Below are 27,434 nucleotides of genomic sequence, written 5' to 3' on the forward strand. Positions count from 1 at the left end.
TCTGGTTGCTTGTGGAGAACAACTCAGGGGTAGGAGGTGGGGTTTGAGCGAGCAGTATGTTCCCAGCTAGGAGGCTCCTGTGTGGTCCAGGCGAGAGGACAAGGTGGGCCCTGGCCAGGCGGGGACAAGAAGCTGGAGGGACAGCCTGGAGGCAGCTCTGACAGCTTGCTGATGGAGGGGCTGGGGCCTCGTGGGACCTCAGAAACTGGCTTGGTTTGCATATCCGGGAGGGGAGAGGGACAGAAAGAAGAAATGGAAGCTCTGAGCTGCCGGCGAGGCGTCTGGGGAGCGTGGAGGTGTGAGTGGGCCCATACGCCCAGGGGCAGAGCCTTCCGGAGGGGCTTGCGGTGGCTTTCAGAGCACCAGGTTCTACAGCCCCGCCAGGAGGAAGCGCCCTGCAGACGCAGCCTGGATGGCTTTGCAGAAGCCACAGGCCCCGGAGGAAGTGAGCCGCTTGCCCCTGCCTCCCGGGCGGCCCCTGCCGACCTAGGGCACCGGAACTGGCTTTGCTTTGGAACCCAGGGACCACCAGCGCTTGAGCTCCGTGGCCTGCATTTCCCTGCATGGAGGAAGCAGCCAGGTGAGTCCTCGGTTCTGAGCCTGAGCTCAAGCACACAGAGAGGGAGGCTCTGGGAGGCCTCGTGGATAGCCGAGGTCCCACAGGGACGATGCGGGGCGGAGCACTCCCTGCGCCCAGCTGGTCCCCCTGCCTCTTAGGCTTGGAGGCGGCCACTCCCCCAGCCCAGAGTCCCGGGCAGACAGAAGGGCACCCTCCCAGCTCTCGTGTAGCCAGGGAAAGTTTCCCTTTCCCGCCTGTCATCTCCCCTAACCTTTAGCCAAGGAGACCAGCCACCCCAAGTCTTCCAATGAAGAAAGGGAGGCCCAGGTCTGACAAGGGACAGCCCCTAGGGCTGCTGAGGGCTGGAGGGAGCTCCCAGCTCTGTGGACACTTGCTGCCTTTGGCGCCCATCAGGTTCAGCCCCTCCCGGTAAAGGAGCATCAGGAACAGAGAGGGGAGGTTGTTTGCCCAAAGTCACACAGGAGGAGGAGCCCACCTGGAACCCAATCTCCTGACCTCTCCCCCTCCCCCAGGCCTAGTTCCCGCCTCTCCTCTGGCCCCGTCCTTTGAACAGAACCCCGTCCAAAAGGAGGCTTGGGAATTTGGGGGGATGGAGTCGGCCCAGTGGCTGTGCTCTCCACACCCCCACGATTTAGGGCAGGACGGAGCCGCAGACAGTGCCCTGGAGTCCCCAGGCTGGCTGCCCGTGTCACAGCATCTTGTGAGTGCCTCCATCTTACGGCAGCTCTGGGCCCTGGTACTCCAGCCAGGCCTCCCCGGGGGCTGGAGCTGACCACCAGCTTCTGTTGCAGGAGGCCCCCGGCCCCAAATGTCTTGTTTGGGGCTGAAAGCGCTATGGGAGGCCCAGGGGCCAGAGCGGAAGTGGTGGGCGGGGCCGCACCCGGCAGGAGAGGAAGTGAGTCCAGGGGAGCAGGAAGGAGGCTCTGACTCTGCCGGGCACCCTCCCCGCAGCGAGGATGAGGAGGGCCGGCTCTGAAAACTCTGGCCCTTCCCGGTGAGCGGAGAGACCCCTGAGCTCCCTTGACAGGCCAGGATGATAAGCCCCACTGTGGAGACGCTCGCTCAGAACTTGAGCCAGGCAGGACCAGCCCACACCCCCGAGAGCCCATCCTGCACCCCAGTCCCATGTCCACTCACCCAGAGGCTGGGGGGCTGCTCTGTGCTCCCTGACTCAGGCTCAGGGCCCAGAGAGGACAGGCCTGTCCCCCACCGCGGCCCCGGTAGGAACTCCTGGTCTGCAGACATCACCTGTCACATGATCACCGCCACACTGCTGCCCCTGCCCCTCCAGGAGATTTGCCCCCTGAGGTCAGCCAGAGGGTTTTCTGGATCCAAGAAGCTCTGAGCAGGGGGTTGCCCCCTTGGTCCTACTGCCTGGGTAAGGGTGGGTGGGTGGAGGTTCCTGTGTGCTGCAGGAGGGGCTGTGGGCTGGCGGCTCCGCACCCGACCGAGGAGGACCCCTTCTCCCCGCCAAGCCTCTACACAGGCTCTGACCTCGGCCGCCGCCTGTTTCTGTGGGCCGTCCCGCAAGCACTGGCTCCCAGCGACCCTCTCAGCAGGCACCCTGGCCCCTTGCCCGGGAAGTGCGGTGACTTGTCCACCCACATCCAGCTCCCGGCCTCTCCCCGCACCTCCTGGTGTCTAGAGGAAACAGCAGACCTCGAGTTTAGGGTGACTCGGGGGTGACGTCCTTGGTTCCCTGCCTCCCCAGGGCCGGCAAGGCAGCGATGGAGCCAGAGTCCCTCTACAACCTGCTGCATCTCCCTGGGAAGGAGGACCCACCGGCCGAGGAAGAGCTCTCACAAGGTGCGGGCCAGGTGGGGCAGAGCGGCAGGGCCGGCATCCTGAGACGCCCCCCGGGCCGTATCAGGCCCTGCCTTGGCTGCCAGGTGGTCCGCTGAACACCCAGTTCTGTCCAGCCCCTGCTTCTACCTTCTGCTTTATACTTGACTCCCCTGCTTCTGGAACCTTCCACTGAGTTATCCCCAGATCCCGCATAACCCCGCTTCTCCAGGTTAACAGGGACAGTGTTGAGGATGCTGACTGCTATGTGGTCCCCTCTGTGCGGGGGCTGAGCTGAGCTCGTCTTAAACGCAGCATCTCACCTGTTACTCTGAAGAGTGGTAATCGTGGGCGCGCTCACCTCCTTTTTACAGACGAGGAAGCAGGCACAGAGGGTGACATTGCAGAGCCGCAAGCCCGGCGCCGCAGGGCTGACTTCATTAACTGTCTGGCATTCTCGGTTTATAAGTGGTTTCAGGTTGGAAAGCATCAGGAGGAAAATTGCTGTTAGGGTGGCAGGGCTTCGTGATTTGGAAAAGTGTTTATTTTTGGTTTTATAGTCGGTCTGGAAATACAATTCTGGCAGGCAGAGCTGGAACATGGCGGGATTCAGAGTGGCAGGAAGGATGCTCCAGGAAGGGGCCGCGGCCATTCAGGCACCGCCACCCCCGCCCCACCCCTGCCACCAGGCCTTTGCCGGAGCCTGTCCTCCTGTGAGGAATACACGGGCCGGGTGGGACTCAGAGGTCTTCAGCATGTCTGCAAGACTCCAGCTGGGCGACACAGCTGGGTGAACACAGAGGCGATGCGTCCTGTCCTGTGGATGCTCGCAAAGCCAGCCCCGGGGTGACTCAGTGTCTCCCACATCCACTGAGACTGGATGACCTCAGTGGTCCGCCTGGGCCCTGCCATTTGTGGGTTCCATGGTTCTTCAACGTAGAGGAGATGCTGACCCAGGTCTTGGGGCTCAGTGGAGAAGCAGGTGCCCTCAATGCCCTGCCCACACCGGGGAGCCTGGCAGTCGTGGTTGAACGCTGCCTCGGCCCCTTGGAGCCCAGGGATCTGGGCTTAACTGGTCTGTGACCCCTTCTTATGTATGTGGAAAGAGGGTCAGATAAAATGCAGGATATCCAGTTAAATGTGAATTTCAGATAGACAAGAAATAGTTTTCGAGTTTACGTATGTTCCCCAAATTTGAATATTGTGGTGTCTGAAGATGGGCTGGTGTTCATGAGAGAAGTGAGGGGGAAGAGTGTCCTGGGGGAGGCAGGAACCGCTTGGATTAAGGAAGTGGGTGCAGAGGACGAGGCGTGTCTGGGAAGCCCAGGTCTCTGGGGATGTTTGGTGGTCAGGGCGTGTGTGTGTGTGATGGCATGTGTACATATGTGTGACTGTGTATCTACGTGTGTGTGTGAATGCACTTGTGTGCCTGTGTGTCTGAGTGCCCTTCTGCACATGTGTGTGCCTTTGTGTGTGTGTGTGTGTGTGCGTGTGAAGTTGTAGGACCAGTCTCCCCTCTTGGTCGAGACGCTGGCTCCAGGGCTGACCTTCAGGCCCGCATCCATGTGTCATGCCCCACTCTGTTTCCAGGAGAGAAGAGGAAGTTCCTTCCCCCCACTTCCCGGAATAACCCCAAATTTGAAGAATTGCAAAAGGTGCGGCAACCTTCTCTGACCATCTTTCTCTGGAGGAGTCTTCCTACCTTCTTGGGGTGGGGACCGTGGGCCACCCCCTCCCCAACCTCAAGCTGGTGGGTGGCAACCCCACAGGCTCCCGGGAGGCCTGTTGAGTGGCTGCAGAAGGGATCTTGCTTGAGCACCAACGGTGTGCCTTTCTGTGCGTGATCCCAGCAAGGCTCCTGGTGGTTGAGAGAGGTGAGCTGTCACCTGCGTCCCAGGGAGCAGAGCCTCAGGAGTGGCCTGACCCATGGGGGACACACGGTGGCCAGCGACGGAGCCGGGCTTGGACCCAGGTCATAGACCCCAGCTCTCGCGCTCCGTCTCTGGCTCAGCTGCCGGGGCGGGAACACACAGCCACCGCCCAGTTCTCAGCTGTGAGCTGCGCACAGGCTGGGGGCTTCCAGTTTCCTTGCAGTATTTCTCTAGTCTCCACGGGGTGTTTCTGTTACCTCCTCCAGGGAGACCTCCTGACCTGCACCACCTCTGACCGCCCCTCAGAGGATTTTAAAACCCCTGTATTATCAAAACCTTACGCAGGACAAAAAAAAAACCCGAAGTGCTCAGGTCTGCTGGAGCCCAGAGCAGACCCCTAACAGCCTGGGAGGTGAGAGCAGGCTTCCCAGAGGAGGCGATGTTTGACCTGGCCTTGAAGGACGAGGAGGAGTTGACTGGCGGGAGGAGGGCAGAGCTGAGCCCGGCGAGAGGCCGGGTGGGGAGTGGCCCCCCGTCAGCTGTCCCTCGGGGCCGCAGGTGCTGATGGACTGGATCAACGCCGAGCTCCTCCCAGAGCACATTGTGGTCCGCAGCCTGGAGGAGGACATTTTCGACGGGCTCATCCTGCACCACCTTTTCCGTAAGTTTCTGCTTTCAACCCCGGAAAGTCCTGGGGGGCAGAGTGGGCCAGCCTGGGGCTCACTTGTCGCCCTCTGCAGAGCCCTTGGCAGACGGCTGCAGGACAGGCCTGCTGGCCACGGCTTCCTGAGCTCTCTCCAGGGAGCAGGTGCTGTTAACCCTCAGCACAGCTGTTCTGTGATCATCCCCACTTTACAGATGAGGAAACTGAGCTCCGAAAGGCCTGGTAGCTTGTCCAAGGTCTCACCATGAAGAGAGCGGTGTGGGGGGTGGGAAGGAGCCAGGGGTCTTGGCTTTAACCACTAGACCACACTGCCCCGCAGGGATGAGGACCGGGGGTCACTGTGTGGGAGGCTAAGGGGGTGGGGCACAGGGTCTTGGACAAGGTGGAGTGGGCCGGTGGTGTCTCCAGAGAGCAGGGCTTGCCTAGCCCTGCAACCAGCATGCGCCGTGACTGCCTAGAGGAAGCGGACTGGCTGTGGATCCCCTGGCAGGAGCCCCATCTGCCTGCCCTCCCCCAGCCTTTCCCACCTTTTCCCTCCGTCCCACCCCTCTTTCTCTGGTCCTCAGAGAAGCTGAGCGGACTCAAGCTGGACGTGGAGGAGATTGCCTTAACCGCGGCCAGCCAGAGGCGCAAGCTCGCAGCGGTCCTGGAGTCTGTGGACCAGAGCCTGCAGCTGGAGGAGCCACAGGCCAAGTGGAGCATGGAGAGTGCGTGGGGCTGGTGTGGAAAGGGCTGGGAGCGGGCAGGCAAGGAGGCAGAATTACAGCGCCCTTCCCCGGGGGGTGGGGTTGCCTCGAAGTCCCACACGAGGATGATAGAGGCAGCCTTCTCCATAAGGCTGCCGTGGCTCCCTGACTCCCAAGCACTGCACATGAGCTGAGCTGCCTTGTTGGATGGGTGCTGCCCACCTGCTTCATTAACTTATCTAAGTTGCATCTGCAGTGCCTGCTTGTAAGAAACGACTGTGCAAGGTCCCACCCAGTTAGCCACTTGGTAGGATTTCCTGCCATTCCAACCTCTGCATCCTGCCCATTTTCCAGATGAGAAAACTGAGACTGGAAGGAGTTGAAATAGCCTGACCAAGGTTGGGTGGTGAGGTGGTCAGTTCAGTTCAGTCACTCAGTTGTGTCCGACTCTTTGTGACCCCATGGACTGCAGCACGCCAGGCCTCCCTGTCCATCACCAACTCCCAGAGTTTATTCAAACTCATGTCCATTAAGTTGGTGATGCCATCCAACCTTCTCATCCTCTGTCATCCCCTTGTCCTCCTGCCTTCAATCTTTCCCAGCATCAGGGTCTTTTCCAATGAGTCAGTTCTTTGCATTAGGTGGTCAAAGTATTGAAGTTCAGCTTCAGCATCAGTCCTTCCAATGAATCTTCAGGACTGATTTCCTTTATGATGGACTGGTTGGATCTCCTTGCTGTCCAAGGGACTCTCAAGAGTCTTCTCCGACACCACAGTTCAAAAGCATCAATTCTTCGGTGCTCAGCTTTCCTTATAGTCCAACTCTCACATCCATACATGACCACTGGAAAAACCATAGCCTTGACTAGACGGCCCTTTGTTGGCAAAGTAATGTCTCTGCTTTTTAATATGCTGTCTAGGTTGGTCATAACTTTTCTTCCAAGGAGCAAGCATCTTTTAATTTCATGACTTAAGTCACCATCTGCAGTGATTTTGGAGCCCCCAGAAATAAAGTCTGACACTGTTTCCACTGTTTCCCCATCTATTTCCCATGAAGTGATGGGACCAGATGCCATGATCTTCGTTTTCTGAATGTTGAGTTTTAAGCCAACTTTTTCACTCTCCTCTTTCACTTTCATCAAGAGGCTTTTTAGTTCCTCTTCACTTTCTGCCATAAGGGTGGTGTTGTCTGCATATCTGAGGTTATTGATATTTCTCCCGGCAATCTTGATTCCAGCTTGTGCTTCTTACAGCCCAGCATTTTGCATGATATACTCTGCATGGAAGTTAAATAAGCAGGGTGACAATATATGGCCTTGACGTACTCCTTTTCCTATTTGGAACCAGTCTGTTGTTCCATGTCCAGTTCTAACTGTTGCTTCCTGACCTGCATACAGGTTTCTCAGGAGGCAGGTCAGGTGGTCTGGTATTCCCATCTCTTTCAGAATTTCCCACAGTTGGTTGTGAGCCACGCAGTCAGAGGCTGTGGCGTGGTCAGTAAAGCAGAAGTAGGTGTAGGAAACAGTATGAAAGGTGAGGTGGTAACAGTTTTCAACCCCCTTTTTTTCCTTTTTTAAAGTATGGTTGGTTATGACACTGTTAATCTCTGCTGTACCGGAAAGTGACTCAGTTACACGTGTGTGCGTCCTCTTTAAGTGTTCTTTCCCATCATGCTTTATCGCAGGACGTTCAGTGTAGTCCATGTCAGTTTGTGTTAGGCCCCCGTCGGTATTCTCGCCACTGCGTTTCAAGTCTCACATTCAATAACTGATGCTTGTAATGTTGGCCCCAAGTCAGGTTGTCAGGCCCACCAGGCCCCTCTGTTCATGGACTTCTCCAGCAAGAATACTGAACTGAGTTGCTCTTGCCTTCTCCAGGGGATCTTCCTGACTCAGGGATCGAACCCAGGTCTCCTGCATGGCAGGTGGATTCTTTACTGTCTGAGTCACCAGGAAAGCCCCTAAATCAGGTCACGTTCAGCTCAGATCTAACAATTTGTTCAGCCAGGGCCTTGCTGTAGGACATTCAGTTGTTTAAACAGCGCTGCCGTGAACATCTGTGTGTGAAAGTTCCCTCCACACGTGGCTTGTGCCCTTGGGCTGTATTTGCAGAAAGGATGACTGGAGCAAAGTGAGATTATTTTTAGGTTCTGAATGTAGATTTCCAGACCTCTGCTCCCCTGATGACTGGACACCGAGCTCCTCGGGCTGCAGAGGGTGGTTGTGACAATAAGGAGCCTACCGCGTGGCCCCAGGTTTGGGTATCCCGGGAGCTCTGACTTCATGCCCCCGTCTCCTCCCAGGTATCTTCAACAAGGACCTGCTGGCCACCCTGCATCTCCTCGTGGCCCTGGCCAAGCGCTTCCAGCCCGACCTGCCCCTCCCGACCAACGTGCAGGTGGAGGTGATCACCATGGAGGTAAGGGCAGGCCCCGGAGGATGCCTGCCTGCAGGTCGGGCATCTCGGGGCTGAGTCACCACACTCTGGACCAGGGGGTGGGTACCACACAGGGCGGGGGCTGAACCAGGGTGAGTTCCAGGGAGCCGGGAGAAACACCAGGTCCCACCAGGATGGTGGGGGGAGCTGGGCCGAAGCTGTGGGCAGGAGATGCAGAGTCCAAGCCGGGCCACGACGAGGTCTGTGGACTGGTCAGCCCCACTTACTCAGCAGATGACACCTGCCTGGGGTGTCCTGAAGGTCCTGACTGATGGCTACCACGTGGGCCGTAAGTGACCATCTGTTCACGGCCCTCTGGAGCCTTCACACCCTGGGCCACCGCCGCTGCCCTCCCGCTGTGATGGCCTCATCTCCCAATGCATGGGTGTGAGAGGGGCCCCAGGGACCTTTTTGGTTCCAGCATCTACCGAGCACTCCCTCTCCAGCACATGGACTTGTGCTGTAGCTGACGGCCCAGGAGTCTATGCCTTCTCTCTCAGACAGACCCTAAGTACCACCAACAGGGCCCCCCATGCCTGCTCCCCGCTCTCCCCACCTCCACCTCCTGGGCGCCTGGGGAGCAGCCAGCTTCCCTCATCCCAGAAGGCAGAATATGCCAAGTCCAGCCAAACTCATGAGAATGCATCCTGACTTTTTCAAAACCACTAATGAATTCTATGGCTATATGTAAATCAGAGGTGACTTCATTCCTTCATGCATTCACCTATTCATTCATTCACCCACCCATTCATCCACCCACTCACTCATCCATTCATTCACCCACCCACTCATCCATTCATTTATCCACTCACCCACCCACTGATCCACCCACCCACTCATCCGTTCATTTATCTACCCACTCAACCATTCATTCACCCAGCCACTCATCCATTCATTTATCCACTCACCCACCCATTCATTGAACCACCCACTCATCCATTCATTCACCCACCTACTCATCCATTCAGTCATCCACTCACCCACCCACTCATTCATTAACCTTCCCATTCACCCATTCATTCATCCACCCACTCATTTTTTCACCCAGCCAGTCACTTATATGTTATCAGGTAAACACATGTCCATTGATGCCCTGTGAGCCAGACACTGAGTGGACTTTGGGGATACCTGGGCACTGAGGCAGACACAGTCCCCCCTCTTTGTGGGGCTCAGGGCCCGTGGGAAGAAAGACAGTTAAGCTGGTCCTACAAGGGCTGCCCAGGAGGGAGGCCGCCTTGAGGAGCAGATGAAGCAGGGTGAACTAAGTCCCTCTGGGCAGCTTTGGGCCCTCCAGTCTCCTCTGGCGGCAGTCATGGGCCCTAGAATTTTCTGTGGCTACTCCATTCTGTCCCCCGTTCTCTCTCCCAGCGCACCAAGAGTGGCCTAAAGTCGGAGAAATCGGTGGAGCAGCTCACTGAGTGCGGGTGAGGCAGGGCTGGGGCGCTGGGCTTTCTCTGGAGTGGGCAGTGGGCCCCAGGGCAGGGGCAGACCTGCCTGACCTTCTTGGGCAGGGCCCTCACTCTGCCGGCCCGCGGAGTCCTGGCCGGCAGAGCCGCCTATACCCACCTTCACTGCACGCGCTTCATGGCAGGGTTGGAAACACATCAGGGTCAGGGCTGTGCATGTGGGCTCTGCAACAAGGCAACCACAGGGTCCTGGGGTCCAGGGAGAAGGGGGGCTGCTGTTAGGCGCCTCTGAACTGCAGGCTGGGTGAGCCTTTAGAAGGGTCTCAGTGGCGTGGGGCCAGCTGGCCTGTGGCCAAAACTCCCAACAGCCTGGGTGGTAAAGGAAGCCATGCATGTACCCTGTGTCTCTCCCCTCAAGCCTTCCAACACCCCCCAGCTGTATCTCTCTCCAGGGAGACCTGGCCATTTTGCATTCCTGGACTCCCCTGTGGTGGAGATTGTAACTGACCTCAGCCAAGGGTCCCCCTGCCACCCGTGGGCTCACACTTTGGGAAACCTGTCCAGGTTCCAGGGGTGGGAAGGGTGGGGGGCTGGCCCTGCAGCAGGCCCCTGGGTTTGGGCCGCAGGTTCCGCTCTGTGAATTGTAGAATCTCCGCCTGGTCCGGGTAGAATGTCTCTCATCCTTGCAAAGCCGCCAGAGCTGCAGAGGGGCCCCGCTCTGCCCGCAGGCCCACATTTCCCCAGACCCTGCCACAGGCCGCTGCCTGGCTTCCCCTTTTCACCGCCCACCCCATCTGGTCCAAAGGTCTTTCTGGGTTGGCCTGAGAGTGGGTTTCTTCCAGGAAAGCTGTGGGTTCTCCTTTCTTGTCTAACTCTTCCCGAAGGCCTGCTGTGTGCAGGGCACTGGGCTGTTTCAGCTCCCTTCGCCCATTTGACTCTCAGAGGCCCAGCTGCGCGAGTTCAGTTCTCTCCTGCTCGCAGACTGGGCAGCCAGCCCTGCCTGGGCTGAGGTCGCAGCTCAGCCTGGTGTGAGCTCTGCATCCTTGTGCAAGTCACTCCCCTTCTCCGAGCTTCTTCATGCCTTTGATAAAGCAGGACCCCCCTTTCCTACTTGTTGGGGCTGTCGTGAGGGTTATAGATGATGCACGTAAAGGGACCTTCCCCTCTTTTGTGCCCCCAGCCCTGAGGTCCTTCCGGGTCTACAGCTCCTGGGTGTCCACGGGGGCCAGGCTAGGGGGACGGGCTTGAACCCCTGCAAGCTAATGGCAGGTAATGTCTGTGGCGGAGGTGTGTGGGCCGGGCATGGCCAGGGTGGAGGGAGCAGACGTCTGTTGGCCCGTCCTGCCAGTGAGGCCTGGCGCATCTGCCTTCCCAGTGACACCCCAGGAAGAAGGCCTGTTCCCCTCCCACTCGATGAGGCTAGATGCCTTCCACATCATCCGTCTTGACCCGTCTATGCCAAAGCTTTAGGCTCTGAGAACGAGTTTGGGGAACTTAAGAGAGGGTGCAGTTAGCAGTGGTCATGGTGGCCACACCCCTCCTCCCTTTGCAGCCCTAAAGCCACGCTTCTCAGCCTCTGCTGAGCTCGGACGCTTCCGTGAGGGCCCACCCCTGGCCCTGGGCTTGTGTCCCAGGCGGAACTGGGCCGTGTGCCCCACCTGGCAGCAGCCTCCGTGCAGAGCCCTGGGCCTTCGTCTCAGGCTGCTTCCCCCAACCCTCTCGGCCCAGCTTCCTGCCAGGGTCACGGGCAGTCGGAGGGACCACCTGGCTCGCCTGGGAGAGCCCAACCTTCCCCGGGCATGGGGGGTGGTGGTGGGGGGGCGAGGCAGGCAGAACTGAGCTTTCAGGGTGTGTGAGGGTGGGGGGCGGCGCGGAACATTTAACAACAAAGTCCAGGCAAAACCACCACTTAGTGACAATAAAAAGGCGGTGAAAGAAACCAGACACGAGGGCGTGCACACGGTTTCATTGCAAACACAACAGACCAGATGAAAACACAGCCAGGCACCTCTGAGCGGCAGTGACCTATGTGGGGTGGGAGGGGGTGGGGACCAGCTGGGGGTGCTAGAAGGTTCTGCGCTGTGTTGGGGGTGGTGACACCCAAGGGTGTTCATTGGTAAACACGCGCTGGCTCTCAGGTGAGGACTTGGGCGTTTTTACCACGTCGTGTAACATGCCCACCACAGCTAAAACAGCCCCCCAGGCGATGCTGGTGGTAAAGAACCTGCCGGCCAACACAGGAGACACAGGTTCGATCCCTGGGTGGGGAAGATCCCCTGGAGGAGGGCGTGGCAACCCACTCCAGTGTTATTGCCTGGAGAATCCCGTGGACAGAGGAGCCTGGCGGGCTATAGTCCATGGGGTCGCAAAGAGTCAGACACGACTGAAGCGACTTAGCAAGCATAGCACAGCTAAAACAGCAACACAAAAACAGCGCAACAAAAACGACTCGATTCAGGCATTTCTAGGTGTGGGAGCCTCAGCGGGGGGTTTGGACCTCTGCCATTTGCTTCCCACGAGGGCCCTGCCTGCTTACGGAGCTGCCGGGAAAAGGGAGCTCGCAAGTTTCTCTGTCAGCCTCGCCTCTGCCAGGTCTTGTCACACGAAGACACTATGTCTCTGAAGTTGTTGTTTTTTTTTTTAACCGTGTGTTTGCTTTCTCCCCACCCCCACCCCCTACATTTTTCTCTTTAGCGCAGACAAGGACCAGCCATCAAGTGAGTACCTTCCTAATTTAGGGAAATCTTTTTCTGCTGGGTATGTGCTGAGACAGGCATGGCATTATGACTGGTTGATGATTGGGTGCGCTCACAGTTCCTCTGTGGTCCGCGACGTAAGAGATGCAGGTTCGATCTCTGGGTCGGGAAGATCCCCTGGAGGAGGGCGAGGCAACCGACTCCAGTATTCAGCCTGAAGAATCCCAGGGACAGAGGAGCCTGGCGGGCCACAGTCCATCAGTCGCAAAGAGACACGACTGAAGCGACTTAGCATGCAAGCATGTGTGTCTCCAGCCCTCTTGTCTTTCTGTCCTCCCTTCTGTCTGTCTGCCCGTGGATTTGGCTGTTCCTTCTCGTGATGCTGCTTATATGGGTAGAGAGATTTTTAATTCCCATCGGTGGTGACAGCTGTGGAGTTGTTCAGCGTGTGGGCTCTGGGGCCAGGAAACCTGGGTTCAAATGCCAATTCCCCCGTTTATTAGCCACGTGAACTTGGGCGAGTGACTGAACTTGTCTGTGCCTCAGTTTCCTCGTCTATAAAATGGGGTTAATAGTGGTACCCACCTCTTAGGCTGGTGGCAGGGGTTAAAAGGTACTTTGTGAGCGTGCTTAGCACAGAGAAAGTGCTTAATAGTGATTGTTCACTACTTTGGCTGCTGTTTTTGAGACAGAGTTCTTCACCAATTGACTGATTGACTCAGCCATTCCTTCTTTCATTCATTTATTCCTTAGTCAGTCCACCTGGCCAGCTGGCGGTTGGTCATCCATCTATGCATCCATCCACTCATCTGTCCATCCACTCATCCAACCATCCATCCATCCATCCATCTATTCACCCATCCATCCATCTATCCACCAGCCCATCCATTCATCATCCATCCATCCATCCATCTTAATATGATTTTGCCTCCCTGAACCTTCCCTGGCTGGAACAGAGCTGTGTAGACAGCGGGTACTCACCTGCAGAGGAGGCAATATGGCCTGTGAGGGGCTTCTGAAAGCAAGGACTGAGAAAGGTTGAGTGGGAGAAGGGAGGTACCAGGAAGGCTGGTCTGGTGAGATGTCTGTGTGTGGGCAGGTGGATGGGCAGCCCGAGGACCTGGGGTTTCCCAGGGAGCAGTGTTTGTTAGGGGGCTGCGTGAGGCTGGGTCACACAGTGACCAGGGGCAGGGACACGGAACAAGGCTTCCTAACACCATGTCTAGAGTGTCCATTGTGTTCTGGCCTGGGTCATCGGAGTGGCTCCTTCAGGGGCACAGTCTCACTGACCATAGGCCGAGAGGTCTGGGGGGGCTCAGTGGCATTTCTGCCGTGTTTGTCCGTTTATGGGGCATTTCAACCTGCGTAGTGCGGTCTGGTGCTGTTTATGCCCCCCTTCACTAATGAGGGAACCGAGCTATGGAGAGGTGAAATGATTTGTTCAGAGTCACACAGTGGCTGGCTGCAGAATCAAGAGGTAAATTCTACCCAGTTTGGGTGTTCAGTGCCTTGAGGACCAGCCTCCCCAGGGAGGCATGTCAGCTGCTCATGGCAGAAATGCAGTTGGTGGGAAAGGGCCTGAGTCTGAGGACTTGGCGCCTCTGAGTCTGGACCAGGGGCCTGAGCTGCTAAGATGCTCCCGTGGGCCTGACTCAGCTGCTGAGGGCGCTGGCCTTCTGTGCACCGCGGGGATTTCAGCCTCTCTGCAAGGGCTGAATGCCCTTATTCTGCCACTCCACAGATGCTGGGGAGGAGACCTCTGGGCCAGGAGTCAGTCTGGGGCTGGCCCCTTTTCAGCCACCCATGGCAGCTCCTGTGGACTGCTGGGTGGAGCAGGGGACTGCGGGGAGGCAGGGCGAGTTCCCAGGGGATGGGGTGGTGTCCACGCTAGAAACGATGACTGTTTATTTAAGACTTATTGTGTGCCTAGCTGGGCTTTCTGAGTGGCGCTAGTGGTAAAGAACCTGCCTGCTAATGCAGGAGACATAAGAGACATGGGCTTGATCCCTGGATTGGAAGATTCCCTGGAGGAGGGCATGGCAACTCACTCCAGTATTCTTGCCTGGAAAATCCCCATGGACAGAGGAGCCTGGTGGGCTACAGTCCATGGGGTCATAGAGTCAGACACGACTGAGCAACTAACACTTACTTACTTATTTACTTGGGATAAAACTACATCTCTCTCTGGACTGATTCTTCTGAGAAACTTTGGTGGAAAAGAAGTCCCTGTTTGGCACAAAGATAATAGCATCGTAATGAGGTGTTTATTGGATCTGTCTGCAGAGGACGTCTTTGATGAATTATTTAAGCTGGCTCCAGAGAAGGTGAACGCTGTCAAAGAGGTAGAGAGATCAAAGTTCCAAGAGCGCCTCCTGCCGCCCGCTCCCCCGCCGCCCACCTGACCTGGGTCTGGGGGAGAGGGTAGGGCAAAGGGGGAGGAATCTGGCCCTCACTCTGCAGCTGCTGTGCCGGGTGCCACGCGGTGGGGAGGGGGTCGGGGGGCGGGGCGGGGAGAAGCTTTCTGTGACCCTGAGTGGGACGGTCGCGAACCTGAGCTGGGGGCCTGGGGCCTCGGTTCTTCCCTGGACAGGCCATCGTGAAGTTCGTCAACCAGGAGCTGGACCGCCTGGGCCTGTCCGTGCAGAATCTAGACACTCAGGTAGGGATGCGGCTGCGGGGTCCAGGGTCGGGAAGGGCCACAGGGAGAGGGTTCGGCAGGGCCCAGCGGGAGCCTGGCCCACCCTGTGCGACCCAGGGTGTCACCTCTCAGAAACCTGGGGTCCTCCTCTCCAATGGGGGTGTTGCATGGAGGCAGCATCGCCAGTCAGGGGCAGGACAATGGTCCCGTGAAGTGAGGACTTCAGCCAATCAGGGGCAGGACAATGGTCCCGTGAAGTGAGGACTTCAGCCAATCAGGGGCAGGACAATGGTCCCGTGAAGTGAGGACTTCAGCCAATCAGGGGCAGGACAATGGTCCCGTGAAGTGAGGACTTCAGCCAATCAGGGGCAGGACAATGGTCCTGTGAAGTGAGGACCTCAGGGTTTGTGTGTGCTGTTAATCACTTGCATTGTGAAACAACTGCCTTGCAGCTCGTTTTCCCCCAAACTAATCTTGGACTATCCGATACGATGACTCAAAACACACGAGGGTCCCCTGTCCAATTGCATCGTCTTCCCTGGTGGTGCTAGTGCTTAAGAACCTGCCTGCAAGTGCGGGAGATGTAAGAGATCTGGGTTCGATCCCTGGGTCGGGAAGATCCCCTGCAGGAGAGCATGGTCACCCACTCCAGTATTCTTGCCTGGAGAATTCCATGGACAGAGGAGCCTGGAATCGCAGAGTCAGACATGACTGAAGAGACTTAGCATGCACACACGTATGCCTGGTGGGGTCGTGGGTGTCAGCACAGCCCCACGTCCGAGGGCTCCCGAGTCTCCTGGCCCACAGTGCTGATGACGCTGAACAGTCCCGGGCAGGAGTAGAATCTTGAGCTGCCAGCCTCCTGTGGTGGACCGTGGCCTCCCACCAGAACTTTATGCCTCTGATTTCCCTTAACACAGTTGGGGGCAGGGAAGCCGATGGCCAGCCCAGGCCCCTCAGCGCAGCAGTGGAGCCTGCTGGACCCCGGGGGCATTAACTGGACATGGTGGTGCAGGATTCGGGCCACCTGGCTTCTGTTTACACAACATGGTCTGGGGGGACCAGTGGCGAGGTCATCAAATGGCTAATGGTGAGCTTAGCTGGAGCTGCTGATGTCTCAGACACAGCCTGTCATTAGCCAGTGGGGAACAGGGTTTATATAGCCCTGTGCCTGGAGCCAAATCCGATGAAGCCCTGCCCTGTGCCCGGCTGTGAGCAAAGCCCTTTGCATGTGTCAGCTCACTGACTCCTCCCAACAGCCTCCTTAGGTGGGAACTGCTACTATCCCATTTTACATATAAGCACATTAACCATGGAGAGGTTAATGAACTTATCCAAGGTCACACAGTGACTAAGTGGTGCTTGTCACTCAGTCGTGTCTGACTATGTAACCCCATGGACTGTAGCTCGCTACGCTCCTTGGTCCATGGGATTCCACAGGCAAAGAATACTGGAATGGGTTGCCATTCCCTTCTCCAAGGGATCTTCCCGACCAGGGATCGAACCCGTCTCATGTCTCCTGCAGTGGCAGGCGAGTTCTTTACCTAGCGCCACCTGGTAAGCCCAAGTGGTAGACCTGGGACTTGAACCAGGCTGCTGAGGCCAGTTTGTGCGCCATCAGCACCTTGCACGGTGGCCACATGAGAAGCCCGTGTGTGACGTGGTCTGGTGACACAGCAGGGTAGAGGTGGCAGACTCTGAAGCCAGGGGGGCCCACGTTGCCCCTGGGCTTGAGCACACCTCCTTCACCTTAGCTGTGTGACCTTGGACCTGGACTTCTCTGAACCTCATGCAGGTGAGATGGAGACCATCGGGCGTTTTGTGGATTACCTGGCATTTGGTAAAGAATCCGCCTGCAATGCGGGAGACCTGGGTTCCACCCCTGGGTCAGGAAGATCCACTGGAGAAGGGATAGGCTACCCACTCCAGGATTCTTGGGCTTCCCTGGTAGCTCAGCTGGTAAAGAATCTGCCTGCAATGTGGGAGACCTGGGTTCGATCCCTGGGTTGGGAAGATCCCCTGGAGAAGGGAAAGGCTCTCCACTCCAGTATTCTGGCCTGGAGAATTCCATGGACTGTGCCGTACATGGGGTCGCAAAGAGCTGGACACGGCTGAGCGACTTTCACTTCACTGACATACCGTGGACACACAATGGAAAGTTGTGGTTTTATTGTGTTTTATGTGGGTATGAACAGATGATGTCTTGGGTTTACATTCTGCCTGTTTCATCTTTATGTCTCACTTGGTAAAATAAAGGTGTTTGCGGGATAAATGGCACATGTGAGAGTGGTATTTAGAGACTGTTGCATAAAGGGGGATATTAAAGTCCCCGGTGTTTCAGTGGCACATTAGCAGGCAAGATTTGGGGCCAAAATAACAGCATGGAAACAGACCTATTACGAGGCAATTCCATTAAGGACTTCTAGCGGTGACTTACTTCCAATATTCAATCTTGTGTTTTGTGTCTTTGAAGAGATTGAATAGGATTATATTAGCATATGATGCGCTGATGCCGGGGTGATGGATTTATCTCTGAACGTACAGACAGAACAGACAAATACGAATGTAGCAGCCAGCAAAATGAGCCCGGTGTGATGTTCTCTGCCTTTCCCTGATGGAATAGTTTTACACTTAACTCTGTTTTCTCCTGAGCCTCTGTAGCTCATGGAACAGTATGTGGTTTAAAAAATGATTTGAGGCTATTTCACAGAAAATGTAAAAATGGCTCATCTTATCAAGCATGTGCTGTGTGCTAGGCAGCCAATAACTGCTTTATACCTGCTGCTGTTTACAACAACACCGCAAGGTCCAGGATGTCATCCCTATTTCTCAAAAAGGAACCCGAGGCCCAGAGAGGCTGTGTGACCTCTATCGTCACACAGCCTGTAACAGGCAGAGCGGGATCCTCCAGGTGACCTGTCTTCAGTCCCCTCCTTTGTAGTTTGCAGATGGCGTCATCTTACTCTTGCTGATTGGACAGCTAGAAGGCTTCTTCCTGCACCTGAAGGAATTCTATCTCACTCCCAGCTCTCCTGCAGAAATGGTAAGTTTTTGCAAAGATTTTCCTTTCCACCTCTTCCTCTGAGTGCTCAGATCTAGCAAACTGGCATGATCAGTCTTCATTCATTCACTTACAGGTAAAGTAAAGGGTGAAGGAAACTTTGGTTGTCCGTATGTCTGCCCATCCACCCACCAATCTCACCTGCAGACTCTTACACCTATCCATTGACTTGCTGATTCACTCATCCACCCAGTTCATCTACCCATTTATCCATCCATACATTCATCTACCTATCCATCCAGCCAGCCACCCACTCATCCATCCACCTACCCATTCATTTATCTATCATCCATCCATCCATCGTCCATCCACCCATCCATCCATCCACTTATCCATCTACCATCCATTCATCCATCCACCCATCCACCTATCATCCATCCACACATCATCCATCCACCCACCCACTCATCCATCCGTCCACCATCCACCCACCCACCCACCCATCCATCCACCTACCCATTCATCTATCCATCCTTCCATCCATCCATCATCCATATCCACACATCATCCATCCACCCATCCAGCCAGCCAGCCACTCATCCATCCATCCACCATCCATACATCCATCCACCCAACCATCTAGCCAGCCACTCATCCATCCACCTATCCATTCATCTATCATCCATCCATCCATCCATCCACCATGCATCCATCCACCTACCCATTCATCTATCCATCTTTCCATCCATCCATCATCCATCCACCCACCCACTCATCCATCCATCCACAATCCACCCACCCACTGACCCATCCATCCACCTACCCATTGATCTATCCATCCTTCCATCCATCCATCATCCACCCATCTATCATCCATCCACTCATCCATCCATCTACCATCATCCATCCACCCATCCATTTATCACCCATCTACACGTAATCCATCCATCCATCTATTCATTCATTCATTTGTCAGTCATCCATCCATCCACACATCATCCATCCACCCATCCGCTCATCCATCCATCCAGCATCCATCCGTCTACCTGTCCACCCACCCATGCACCCATGCACCTGATCCCTCATTTTCTGAGGTCCTGCTTGGTGTCAGGCCCTATGGCCATAAAGACGATCCAACACAGATCCTGCTTTCAAGGACTCCTCAGTCTATAAACACTGTGCTCTCAGTGATATCTGGTCTTCCAGGCTGCAGTGAAATGTGTTGGCTCATGGTGGGTGGTCTGGTGGGGAACCTGAATGCAAGAAAATGTGGTTAGTACGATCTGCAGGAATCAGGAGAGGCCTTGCATGAGAGGTGGCCCCTGAAGTTGACTGAAGGGCTTGGGGAACCCCAGGGGAGGGAATAGCATCATCAAAGGATCAGAGGTGGCAGGGGTTCTGGCCTCGTGGCAGTCAGGAGTTCCCACGTAGACCCTGGAGTCTGGGGGGCTGGTTGGGAGATGGCTGCATTAGCCCAGGCGGGGGTGGGATGGGGTGTCTATGCCCGAGCTGGGGAAGGACAATGGTGAGATTGATGCTGGTGGAAGGGACAGGGCATCAGCCTGACTGCTCCCAGCTTCTGGGCCCGCATGGGGCTCCTCCTTCCCCCTCCCCCAGGCCTGTCATGTGGAGTCTCTGCAATTCCTTGAGCTCCTCAAGCTCTCCCACCTCTGGGCTTTTGCACAGTCTGTTCCCCTGCTGGGAATGTCCTCTCCATGAGGGACACCTGCCGGTGAAGGGAAGGGATGCTCACGAGTCTCCACAGGAGGAAACCGAGGCCCCTGGGGGCAGGGTTCACTCCAGTCCTGAGCTGTGTGTCCCGGCAGACTTGGCAGAGAGACAAAGCCTCTGCTCTGGCCCTCAATCCACCACCAGCTCACTGCTGGTATCTCAGGCCTCTTGGCTAAAATGGGCTCACAGTCCCTGCCCTGCTGGCCTTTGTGCTCAGTCGCTCAAAGTGTCTGACTCTTTGCGACCCCATGGACTACAACAGCCTGCCAGGCTCCTCTGTCCGTGGGATTCTCCAGGCAGGAACACTGGGGTGGGTTGCTGCCCCTCAGACCACACAAATAACAGAAAAGGGTTTGGAGCATCATGAAGGTGGAAGCACCCAGGGCATGTGGTCCCTTGTCCCCTCAGCCCGCCCAGGACCCCAGGTGGCCCTCTCTGGACTCTGTCCACACCAGGGTCCCTCTGGCTGGTTCAGCAGCAGGCAGCCCAGGGCAGGAGGGCACTCCATTCTCCCTCTGTAGAGAGGGGACACCAGGCAGGGCTGGGTGCCAGTTCCCAGTGCCAGCCTTGGGGCATTTCTGGGAAAAGGAATGATTTCCATCCCTTTGATGTACCTGTGGCCCTGAGGATGGTTCAGATCTCAAGGCCTTCCCTGGTGGGGTGGGGGGTGGGAGGGGGCCCTGGGCCCTGACCCAGTTGCCCTGACCTAGTTCCAAGCTTGGTTTCTGCCTGGCTCCCACATATCAGCAACCCCATCTGACCCTGCTTCTGGCTGCAAGCCTGACCCCCTTCCCCTACCAGGGTCCCTGTCGAATGTTCCAGGCCTGCCTCCCAGCCACAGCCTCACTGCCCGCCTGTGGTCCGCACGCCACCTGGGCCTCTGCCATCTCCAGGTCTTTGCCAGGGTGCCCCCAGCCGCGCCTTCCTCCTGCTTTGCTCTGGCTCCCTTAGCTGGGTGTTGGCTTCGACCACCTCCTCATCCCCTCTGAGCTCCTGGGCACCCGCTAGGCCCCTGAACCACAGCTTTTCTCATGTTGGCAGAGAGTTCTTACCTGAGTCTGGCCTCACCAGACCCCTTATCCCCATTTCTCTCTCACTCCACGTTCCTGGGGGGTGGAGTGCAGGGCAGGATTGTATTTCCATTTTACAGAAGGGAAAACTGAGGCCCCGGAGGCTGTGGGACATGCCCGGGGCTGCCCAGCTGGAACTGGGGCTGACCTCTTGACCCTCAGCCTATGTTCTTCTTTTGGCCATCTTTGTGGGTCTCATCTCCATCCTCTCAGGAGGCAGGGGTGCTCTTGACTGGAAGAGTGATTTGGGGCTCAGAGTCCCTAGAGCAGGGATATTGGCTGAAGAGCAAACAGGCTGGAGCAGTGCAGTATTTGACGCTGCTGTAGAAACAGCGGTCAGCGCTTACTGGACTCTCCCCCTGCACTGGCCCCTGTGTGAGTCACCTATTGCTGTGGAAATGCTGTGTAACAAACAACCCAATACCCAGGGGCTGAAACCTGCAAACCTTCCTTCTTGTGGATCTGCAGGTTGTCTGGGTTTGGCTGCTCTAGGCGTGGCCAGGCTCCATCGCTCACCTGGGATGGGCTGGGTGCCAGGCCGTCTGGGCGGGGGTCACTGGGGCGGTTCAGCTCTGCGCCTCCTCCTGGGACCAGCAGTGAGCGTGGCATGGCTTTCTCATGGCAGTGGCAGGGGACCCAGAGAGGAAGCAGGACACACGAGGTGCAGGCTCAGACCCGCGGTGCTGTCACTTCCTCCTCACCCTCTTGCCAGAGAAGGCCCTGTGGCCTCCGTGCAGAGGCCCCTGCCATGTGCGGGGCCGAGAGGACACGAGACTGCAGCCAGGGAGGTGCTTGCCCACGGGCAGCGTGGATGAACTTACCAATTCCTTCCTGCATCGGGCCTCTGAATAGGAACTATTCCCATTCCTGTTTCTCTCCAGGGAAACTGACTTCAGACAGGGCAAGTAAGCCAGTTAGCGTTGAGGTTAGAATGACGACCAGGCTCATCCGTCTACAAAGTGGGAACTACAGCCTCATGTCCTTCCTGGGGAGCCAGGGTGAGCCCCGTGGGACACGGAGTCAGGGTGAGACCAAGAACGAGGTTCACCCAGAGTTGCAGGGTCAGAGCAAGGGCTTAGGTGAGTCAGAGCGAGGCTGAGACCGTGGTGCTGACTTTTATCCAGAAGTCAGGATGCCCATGTGTGATCAGTGAGGGAAGGTTAAGAGCATGGAGCCAGTGGGGTGGGTCTCATGCAGACCCCCATGGAACCAGGGGCTCAGAACTGGGACTCAAAGGAGCACAGGGGTCCCCTGTTTGTCACTCGGAGGTCGGAGCTTCAGCAGATGGCAAGGCTGGAGCCCCGTATCTCGCTCACCTCCTAATCCCCAGTTACAAGCTGGGGACAAATGTCCCGCCTTCCAAGGCCCCAGCGTGCAGCCAGCCTGCTGACTCCACTGATTCCAGAACCACGTTTTGAAGATGAGCCACATTCTTCGGAGGGAAAAGAAGCAGCCTCTCAGCTCAGGCCCCAAGAATGCACTTTTATGGGCTATTGTAAGAAACCTCAGCTGCAGGAATGAGTAACAAAAATGCTGACGAGGTCATCAACTGGAAAGGGCGGAACGGCGGCCCTTTCCGGAGGTGGGACACCCGAGGAATTGTTATCTGAATCGTGTGGCTTCTGGAAATTGAATTTCTCGTTATCAGACCTTCTCTGCCAGTGGTGTCAATGCCAGTGGTGTCAATGTGAGGTTGCTGTTCGGTGCTGGAAGCGGAGTAGGGTTGGAGGAGCGAGGCCATCGTTGGCTCTGCAGAAATGAAAACTCCGGGGCTGGGAGCCTTCAGCTTCCTCCCACGTGTAATGACTGCTCTCTCGAACGATTTGAATGCACCCTCCTGGGTTGTGAGCTTCTCTCAGCTCCGCAGAACATGGTCATTTTCCTTTCATCATCTCAAACTGTGCATGCAAGAAGACTAATGCTTTGGGTAGGCCTGGTGGGGTGGGGCTGGAGCCTGGGGCAGCTACTCCTGGTCAGACTGAGCATCGTGGAGGAGCGTGACCCGAAGAAGCTTGAGCGACCGTTGTTCTAGGGTCGACAGCAGTGATACTCAGCACGAATTCCACGAGGGCAGGCAGCAGGTCTGGTTTTGCCCCAGTTGCGTGGCCAGCGCATAGCAGATGATCAGTAAATATTTTTTAGGGACTTCCCTGGTGGATTGGTGGCTAAGACTCTGTGCTCCCAGTGCAGAGGTCCTGGGTTTGATCCCTGGTCAGGAAACTAAGATCTCACATGCCGCAACTAAGACTTTGCCTGCTGCAACTAAAGGTCATACAGGCTGCAACTGAAAGAACCCACGTGCTGCAATGAAGATCTAAGACTCTGCGTGCCACAACTAAGAGAAATAAACAAATAACAATAAATATTTAAAGTTAGTGAATGAAGTGTTTCTGAGAAACTGGTCCCGTGAGCTGCTCCGTGACAAATGGATCCCGTGGTGAAATCACTTGGGGAAACCTGCATAGCCCAAAAGGTCAGGATACATTGTAACACATTCAAGGCACTGAGAAGTCCTGCAGCAGAGGGTTTCCATAGGACTTTATGGAAGCCAATGTTTCCTAAAGCCATTTGGTCCCAGACCCCTTTTCCCTTCTGTCCCCTGGACCATCCTGTGAGGATGCAGGCTTGGAAGTGAGCACAAAGGCTGGGCTGAGAGGTGGGAGAGCCCAGCCCAGTGTCCTGTCTTCACTCTGGTATTTACCTTCTGTGCATCTTGTGAATGGTGCTCCTGATGAGAAGGAAAACAATAGCAACAGTAACAACCCTTATTTTCCAGAATTCTCTAGTCTGGGGGAAGACCTGGGGACACGGGGACAGGACGGCAGTGGAGGGCTGATTCACTCACTCCGAGGTTCGCTTCCTCTGGTCTGCACCTCCCCAGAGGTGTGACCTGCCTGTTGGGGAACATCGGCACCCGTGACAGCCTTGGTCTTCCTGATGGGCTCTAGAGGGGCAGCCCTGCTGGGCTGGTGACCCGGCTGCCACCACCCTCTCCCCGGCATTTTGGATCCAGCTCTGCTACTCTGTCCATTTAAAAAAAATAATTTATTTGTGTAGGCTGTGACAGACCTTAGCGGCAGCATGCAAAATCCTTAGTTGCATCAAGCAAACTCTTAGTTGTGGTGCGTGGGGTCTAGTTCCCTGATCAGGGATCGAACCCCTGCCCCTGCATTGGGAGCACGGAGTCTCAGCCACCGGGCCACCAGGGAAGTCCCTGCTCTGTCCATCTGATGCTCCTTCAACTCTCCTCCGTGGAGAAGGACCCTGCTCACTGGATCCCTGTGGTCCCCACACAGCCTCCGGGGAGCCAGCTGTCACGGAGGACTCCGCCCCTTGCCTGGGAGGCAGCAGGAGTCCTTGGGGTGGGCTGAAGATGCTCCCCCCACCCCTGCCCCGTGTCCTGGGACCAGGACTGTGGCCTGCCCCTCTCGCTCTCTGAGAGAGTCTTTCAGGGGCTCCTGGCCTCCCACACAGCCCACTTCCCAGCCCTCGTAGGAGCTGGGGTGGCGGAAACTTGCAGGGAGGCCTCGGCTCTGCCTTCGTTATTCCACCTTCATGTCTTGCCTCAGGATTCCAGTTCTGGGTCCACCATCACACTGGTCCACACGTCAGCTCGGAGAGGCCGCTGGGAGATGCGCTATTCCCCTTGTACGGAGGAGGGGACAAGGCCCGGGCAGGACACGTGCCTTGTCCGACCTGTGACTTGTGACCTGTTGGGGGCTGGTGCACAGATGTCCAACCCAGATCTGCCCAGACCCACTAGGAGGGGACTGGGAGCAGGCTAGCACCCTCGGGTGGGCTTTGCTTACCTGCTGCTCTGCCAGCCGGGCCTCCGGGCCCCTGGCTAGGTTGCCATGGGAACCGCCTGGCCTGGTTGAAGCAGGCTTTGGGACTGGGATGGGCTCCTCCAGCCCCAGCTGCTTTGCAGGTGTCAGAGGGAGACAGACCTGACTCCAGCGCTTTCTGTTTTGTGAGTTCAGATGGGCCCATGGCCACTCTGAGCCTCAGTCTCCTCATCTATGCTCTACCCATGGAACTCAGCTATTTATGAGGGAGTCTCGATTGCACACAGGCTCCGGGGCTGCATCAGAAAAGGCAGGATGCTTCCTTCCCTGGCTAAAGTCTCCTCACCTGGCAAGACTCACTCCCAGGTGTCACCTCCACCAGGAAGCCTTCCCTGATGCCTGGGCCGGGTACCTTCCTTGGGGACTGCCTTTTCCCATAGAAGTGGCCCCCTGGCTGCATGATGAATCATCTTGCCAACATCCGACGGGGTTTTGTCATTGTAGCTGCACAATGTCACCCTGGCCCTGGAGCTGCTGAAGGAAGAAGGCCTCCTCAGCTACCCCGTCAACCCTGAAGGTGAGTGCAGGACTCTCGTGGGCAGGCAGCCTCGTGCCAGGGCCCCTGAGTGGGGCGGGGTGTGGGTGCAGCCTCTTGCCTGGTGTTTGCTGAGTTTTCCTATGAGGGGGCCCCGTGCCCACGGCTCCCACCCACCTTAGTGGAGGACAGTCCTAAGGGGAAGAGATGGGGGACCAAGGTCCCTGGGGATGGACTGTCCAGAGAGCCGAGGTCTGGAGGAGGTGCTGTGTTGGGGGCCCCCCGAGAGGGTGCCTGGGAAGAGGCAGTGGCTGTGCCCTGTGACGGGTCCTGGAACTCAGGGCTCGCTTGACCAGCTGTCCTGGTGTGCTAGGAGTTCTGCCAGGTTTAGCCCTGAGAGTTCGTGTCCCAGGAAACCCCTTGGTCCAGGGCAAACCTGGACAGTTGGTCACCCCTCCTGGATCTGACCACTGCCCTGCTCTCTCCCGACCCGCAGACATCGTGAACAAGGACGCCAAGAGCACGCTGCGAGTCCTCTACAGCCTGTTTCGCAAGCACAAGCTGAAAGAAAGCACGGACGGGGTGCCCCAGAGGTCCCCAAATTAATCCTCACAGCCCCCCAGAGCTGCTGCTCACGGCCTGCTGCCGGGCACCGCTGGAGGGCCTGGGCCAAGGAGGGCCTCCTCGTGGTGCAGCCCTGGGCCTCCCACTCTTGTCCCGTGTGTCTGTGGCCTGCCCGCCCTCCCCCGTCTCCTGTTTCCATCCGTCTGAATATCTTTGAACCCAATTACGCGTGGTTTCGTTCTGAGCCGACCTCTGATCTCGCCTGGTTTATTTTGACAAATGGATCTCTGGGAGGGATGTGGGGAGCCTGCCGATGTCCTGGGAAGGTCCCCCTTAAATATGCACGGATATGAGCTGAGCCCCAGTGCAGGATCCCTCCCCGTAGGGCAGGCGGGCGAGGGGTTCAGGAGCTTGTCTCCAGGGCCACCGCCAGGCAGCTGCGAGGGGCCCGGCATCGCTGACCTTCAGGGGGGCTGAGGGGCTGACCCTGGAGTAGGAGGGCCCTCAGGTGTCAGTGCTGACCCGACGGCAGAAACCCGCCTGCCACACTCAGCTACTGCTGTCCACCTGCCTCTCACGTGGGGGTGACGGGCCCAGGATCACCCTCCAGAGGCAGGAGACCGACATGGCTGCAGAACTAGCCCTGTGCCCCTCAGGAAAATCCGTTCAGTTACTTGCCAGAGGAGCAGAGGCCCAGGCGCACCCCACAGCCACGGTGGTGAGTTTCACCCGGAAGTCACAGAGATTTCCTCGTGGCTGTTTTGCAGGTCGAACCAGCTCCCTGTCTGTCCCCAGGGAGCTGCCGCGTCGCTCTCTCCAGGGAGACTGGCGCTTGCTGTCTATGTTTCTCGAAGCAGAAGTCCCTGTAACAGGATAGAACAGGGGTTCCTGGAGCTGACAGCTGATGGGAACAAACCTAGAGGATGCTCTGTGAGCGGGAGTGAGGGTCGGTGGGCGAGGTCAGTGGGACTGGATCCGGCTGGCCCTGGGCCCCTCCCCTGCCCTCCCAGCTCCGAGTCTCTGTAAGGACAGAGCCCACTAGGTCTGAAGTCGTCACTGTTTGATAGCCTTGGATTTGGGGAGGGGCTGGTGGCTCAGACGGTAAAGTGCCTACAATGCAGGAGACCTGGGTTCTATCCCTGGGTCAGGAAGATCCCCTGGAGAGGCAATGGCACCCCACTCCAGTACTTTTGCCTAGAAAATCCCATGATGGAGGAGCCTGGTAGGCTACAGTCCATGGGATCGCAAAGAGTCGGACATGACTGAGCGACTTCACTTTCTTTCTTTGGCTTTGGGGCAGGGGGCCGGCATGGGCCAGGCCCTCTTTGCCCGACCAGCGAGTGGAGCTCAGAGGATGAGCTCTGTGTGGGGAGTGACTGACACCAACAACCCTTGGCGCCGGTGTCTGAGTGTGAGATAGTCTCAGGGTGGTCCTACATCCACCCCACCCCATCCACCTGCTCCCCTCCAACTCACAGGTAATTAGGATGAGGGTGGGGCCCCGTGATGGGATTAGCATCCTTAGAAGAAAAGAGAGATTAGACTGGTTTCTGAGGACATAGCAAGAAGGTGGCCGTCTGCAGACCAGGAAGAGGGGCCTTCACCATGTACCAAATCACCGGGGACCTCCATCTTCGACTTCCCAGGTGTCAGAACTGTGATAAATAAAAGTCTGCTTTTTGGCTGTTTTCTTTTTTAATAATGTTATTTGTTTGGTTAGTTATCTTTGGCTGTTCTGGGTCTTTGTTGCTGTGCGTGGGCTTGCTCTCGCTGCAGCAAGCAGGGGTCACTCTCTCCTTGCGACGTGCAGGCTTCTCGGCACACTGACTTCTCTCGTTGTGGAGCACGGGCTCCAGGACATGCAGGCTTCAGCAGTTGCTGCACGTGGGCTCAGTAGCTGCGGTTCCCGGGCGCGGAAGTTGTGGTATGGTGCACGGGTTTCGTTGCTCCATGGCATGAGGGATTCTCCCGAGCCAGGGACTGAACCCCT

The 27,434-nt window shown here is 56.9% G+C and overlaps 1 protein-coding gene across 2 annotated transcripts; it reads left to right on the plus strand.

Moving 5' to 3' along the window:
• Nucleotides 1-362: 362 nt before the first annotated feature.
• Nucleotides 363-25,693, plus strand: PARVG (parvin gamma). Of its 2 annotated transcripts, none has more exons than XM_070790555.1 (13): nucleotides 363-580; nucleotides 2,292-2,386; nucleotides 3,953-4,017; nucleotides 4,792-4,894; nucleotides 5,464-5,604; nucleotides 7,885-8,000; nucleotides 9,387-9,442; nucleotides 12,119-12,141; nucleotides 14,404-14,462; nucleotides 14,711-14,779; nucleotides 17,700-17,801; nucleotides 24,850-24,922; nucleotides 25,377-25,693. In XM_070790555.1, exons 1-13 carry the CDS (start codon nucleotides 564-566, stop codon nucleotides 25,484-25,486), a joined length of 1,029 nt encoding a protein of 342 aa, XP_070646656.1. In that variant the 5' UTR covers nucleotides 363-563; the 3' UTR covers nucleotides 25,487-25,693. The 2 variants fall into 2 exon arrangements, with proteins under 2 accessions (XP_070646656.1, XP_070646655.1); XM_070790554.1 differs by lacking the exon at nucleotides 363-580 and adding an exon at nucleotides 1,507-1,574.
• Nucleotides 25,694-27,434: the final 1,741 nt, after the last annotated feature.

The sequence above is a fragment of the Bos indicus genome, chromosome 5 (assembly GCF_029378745.1).
Source record: "Bos indicus isolate NIAB-ARS_2022 breed Sahiwal x Tharparkar chromosome 5, NIAB-ARS_B.indTharparkar_mat_pri_1.0, whole genome shotgun sequence".
In the NCBI taxonomy this organism is placed as follows: domain Eukaryota; kingdom Metazoa; phylum Chordata; class Mammalia; order Artiodactyla; family Bovidae; genus Bos; species Bos indicus.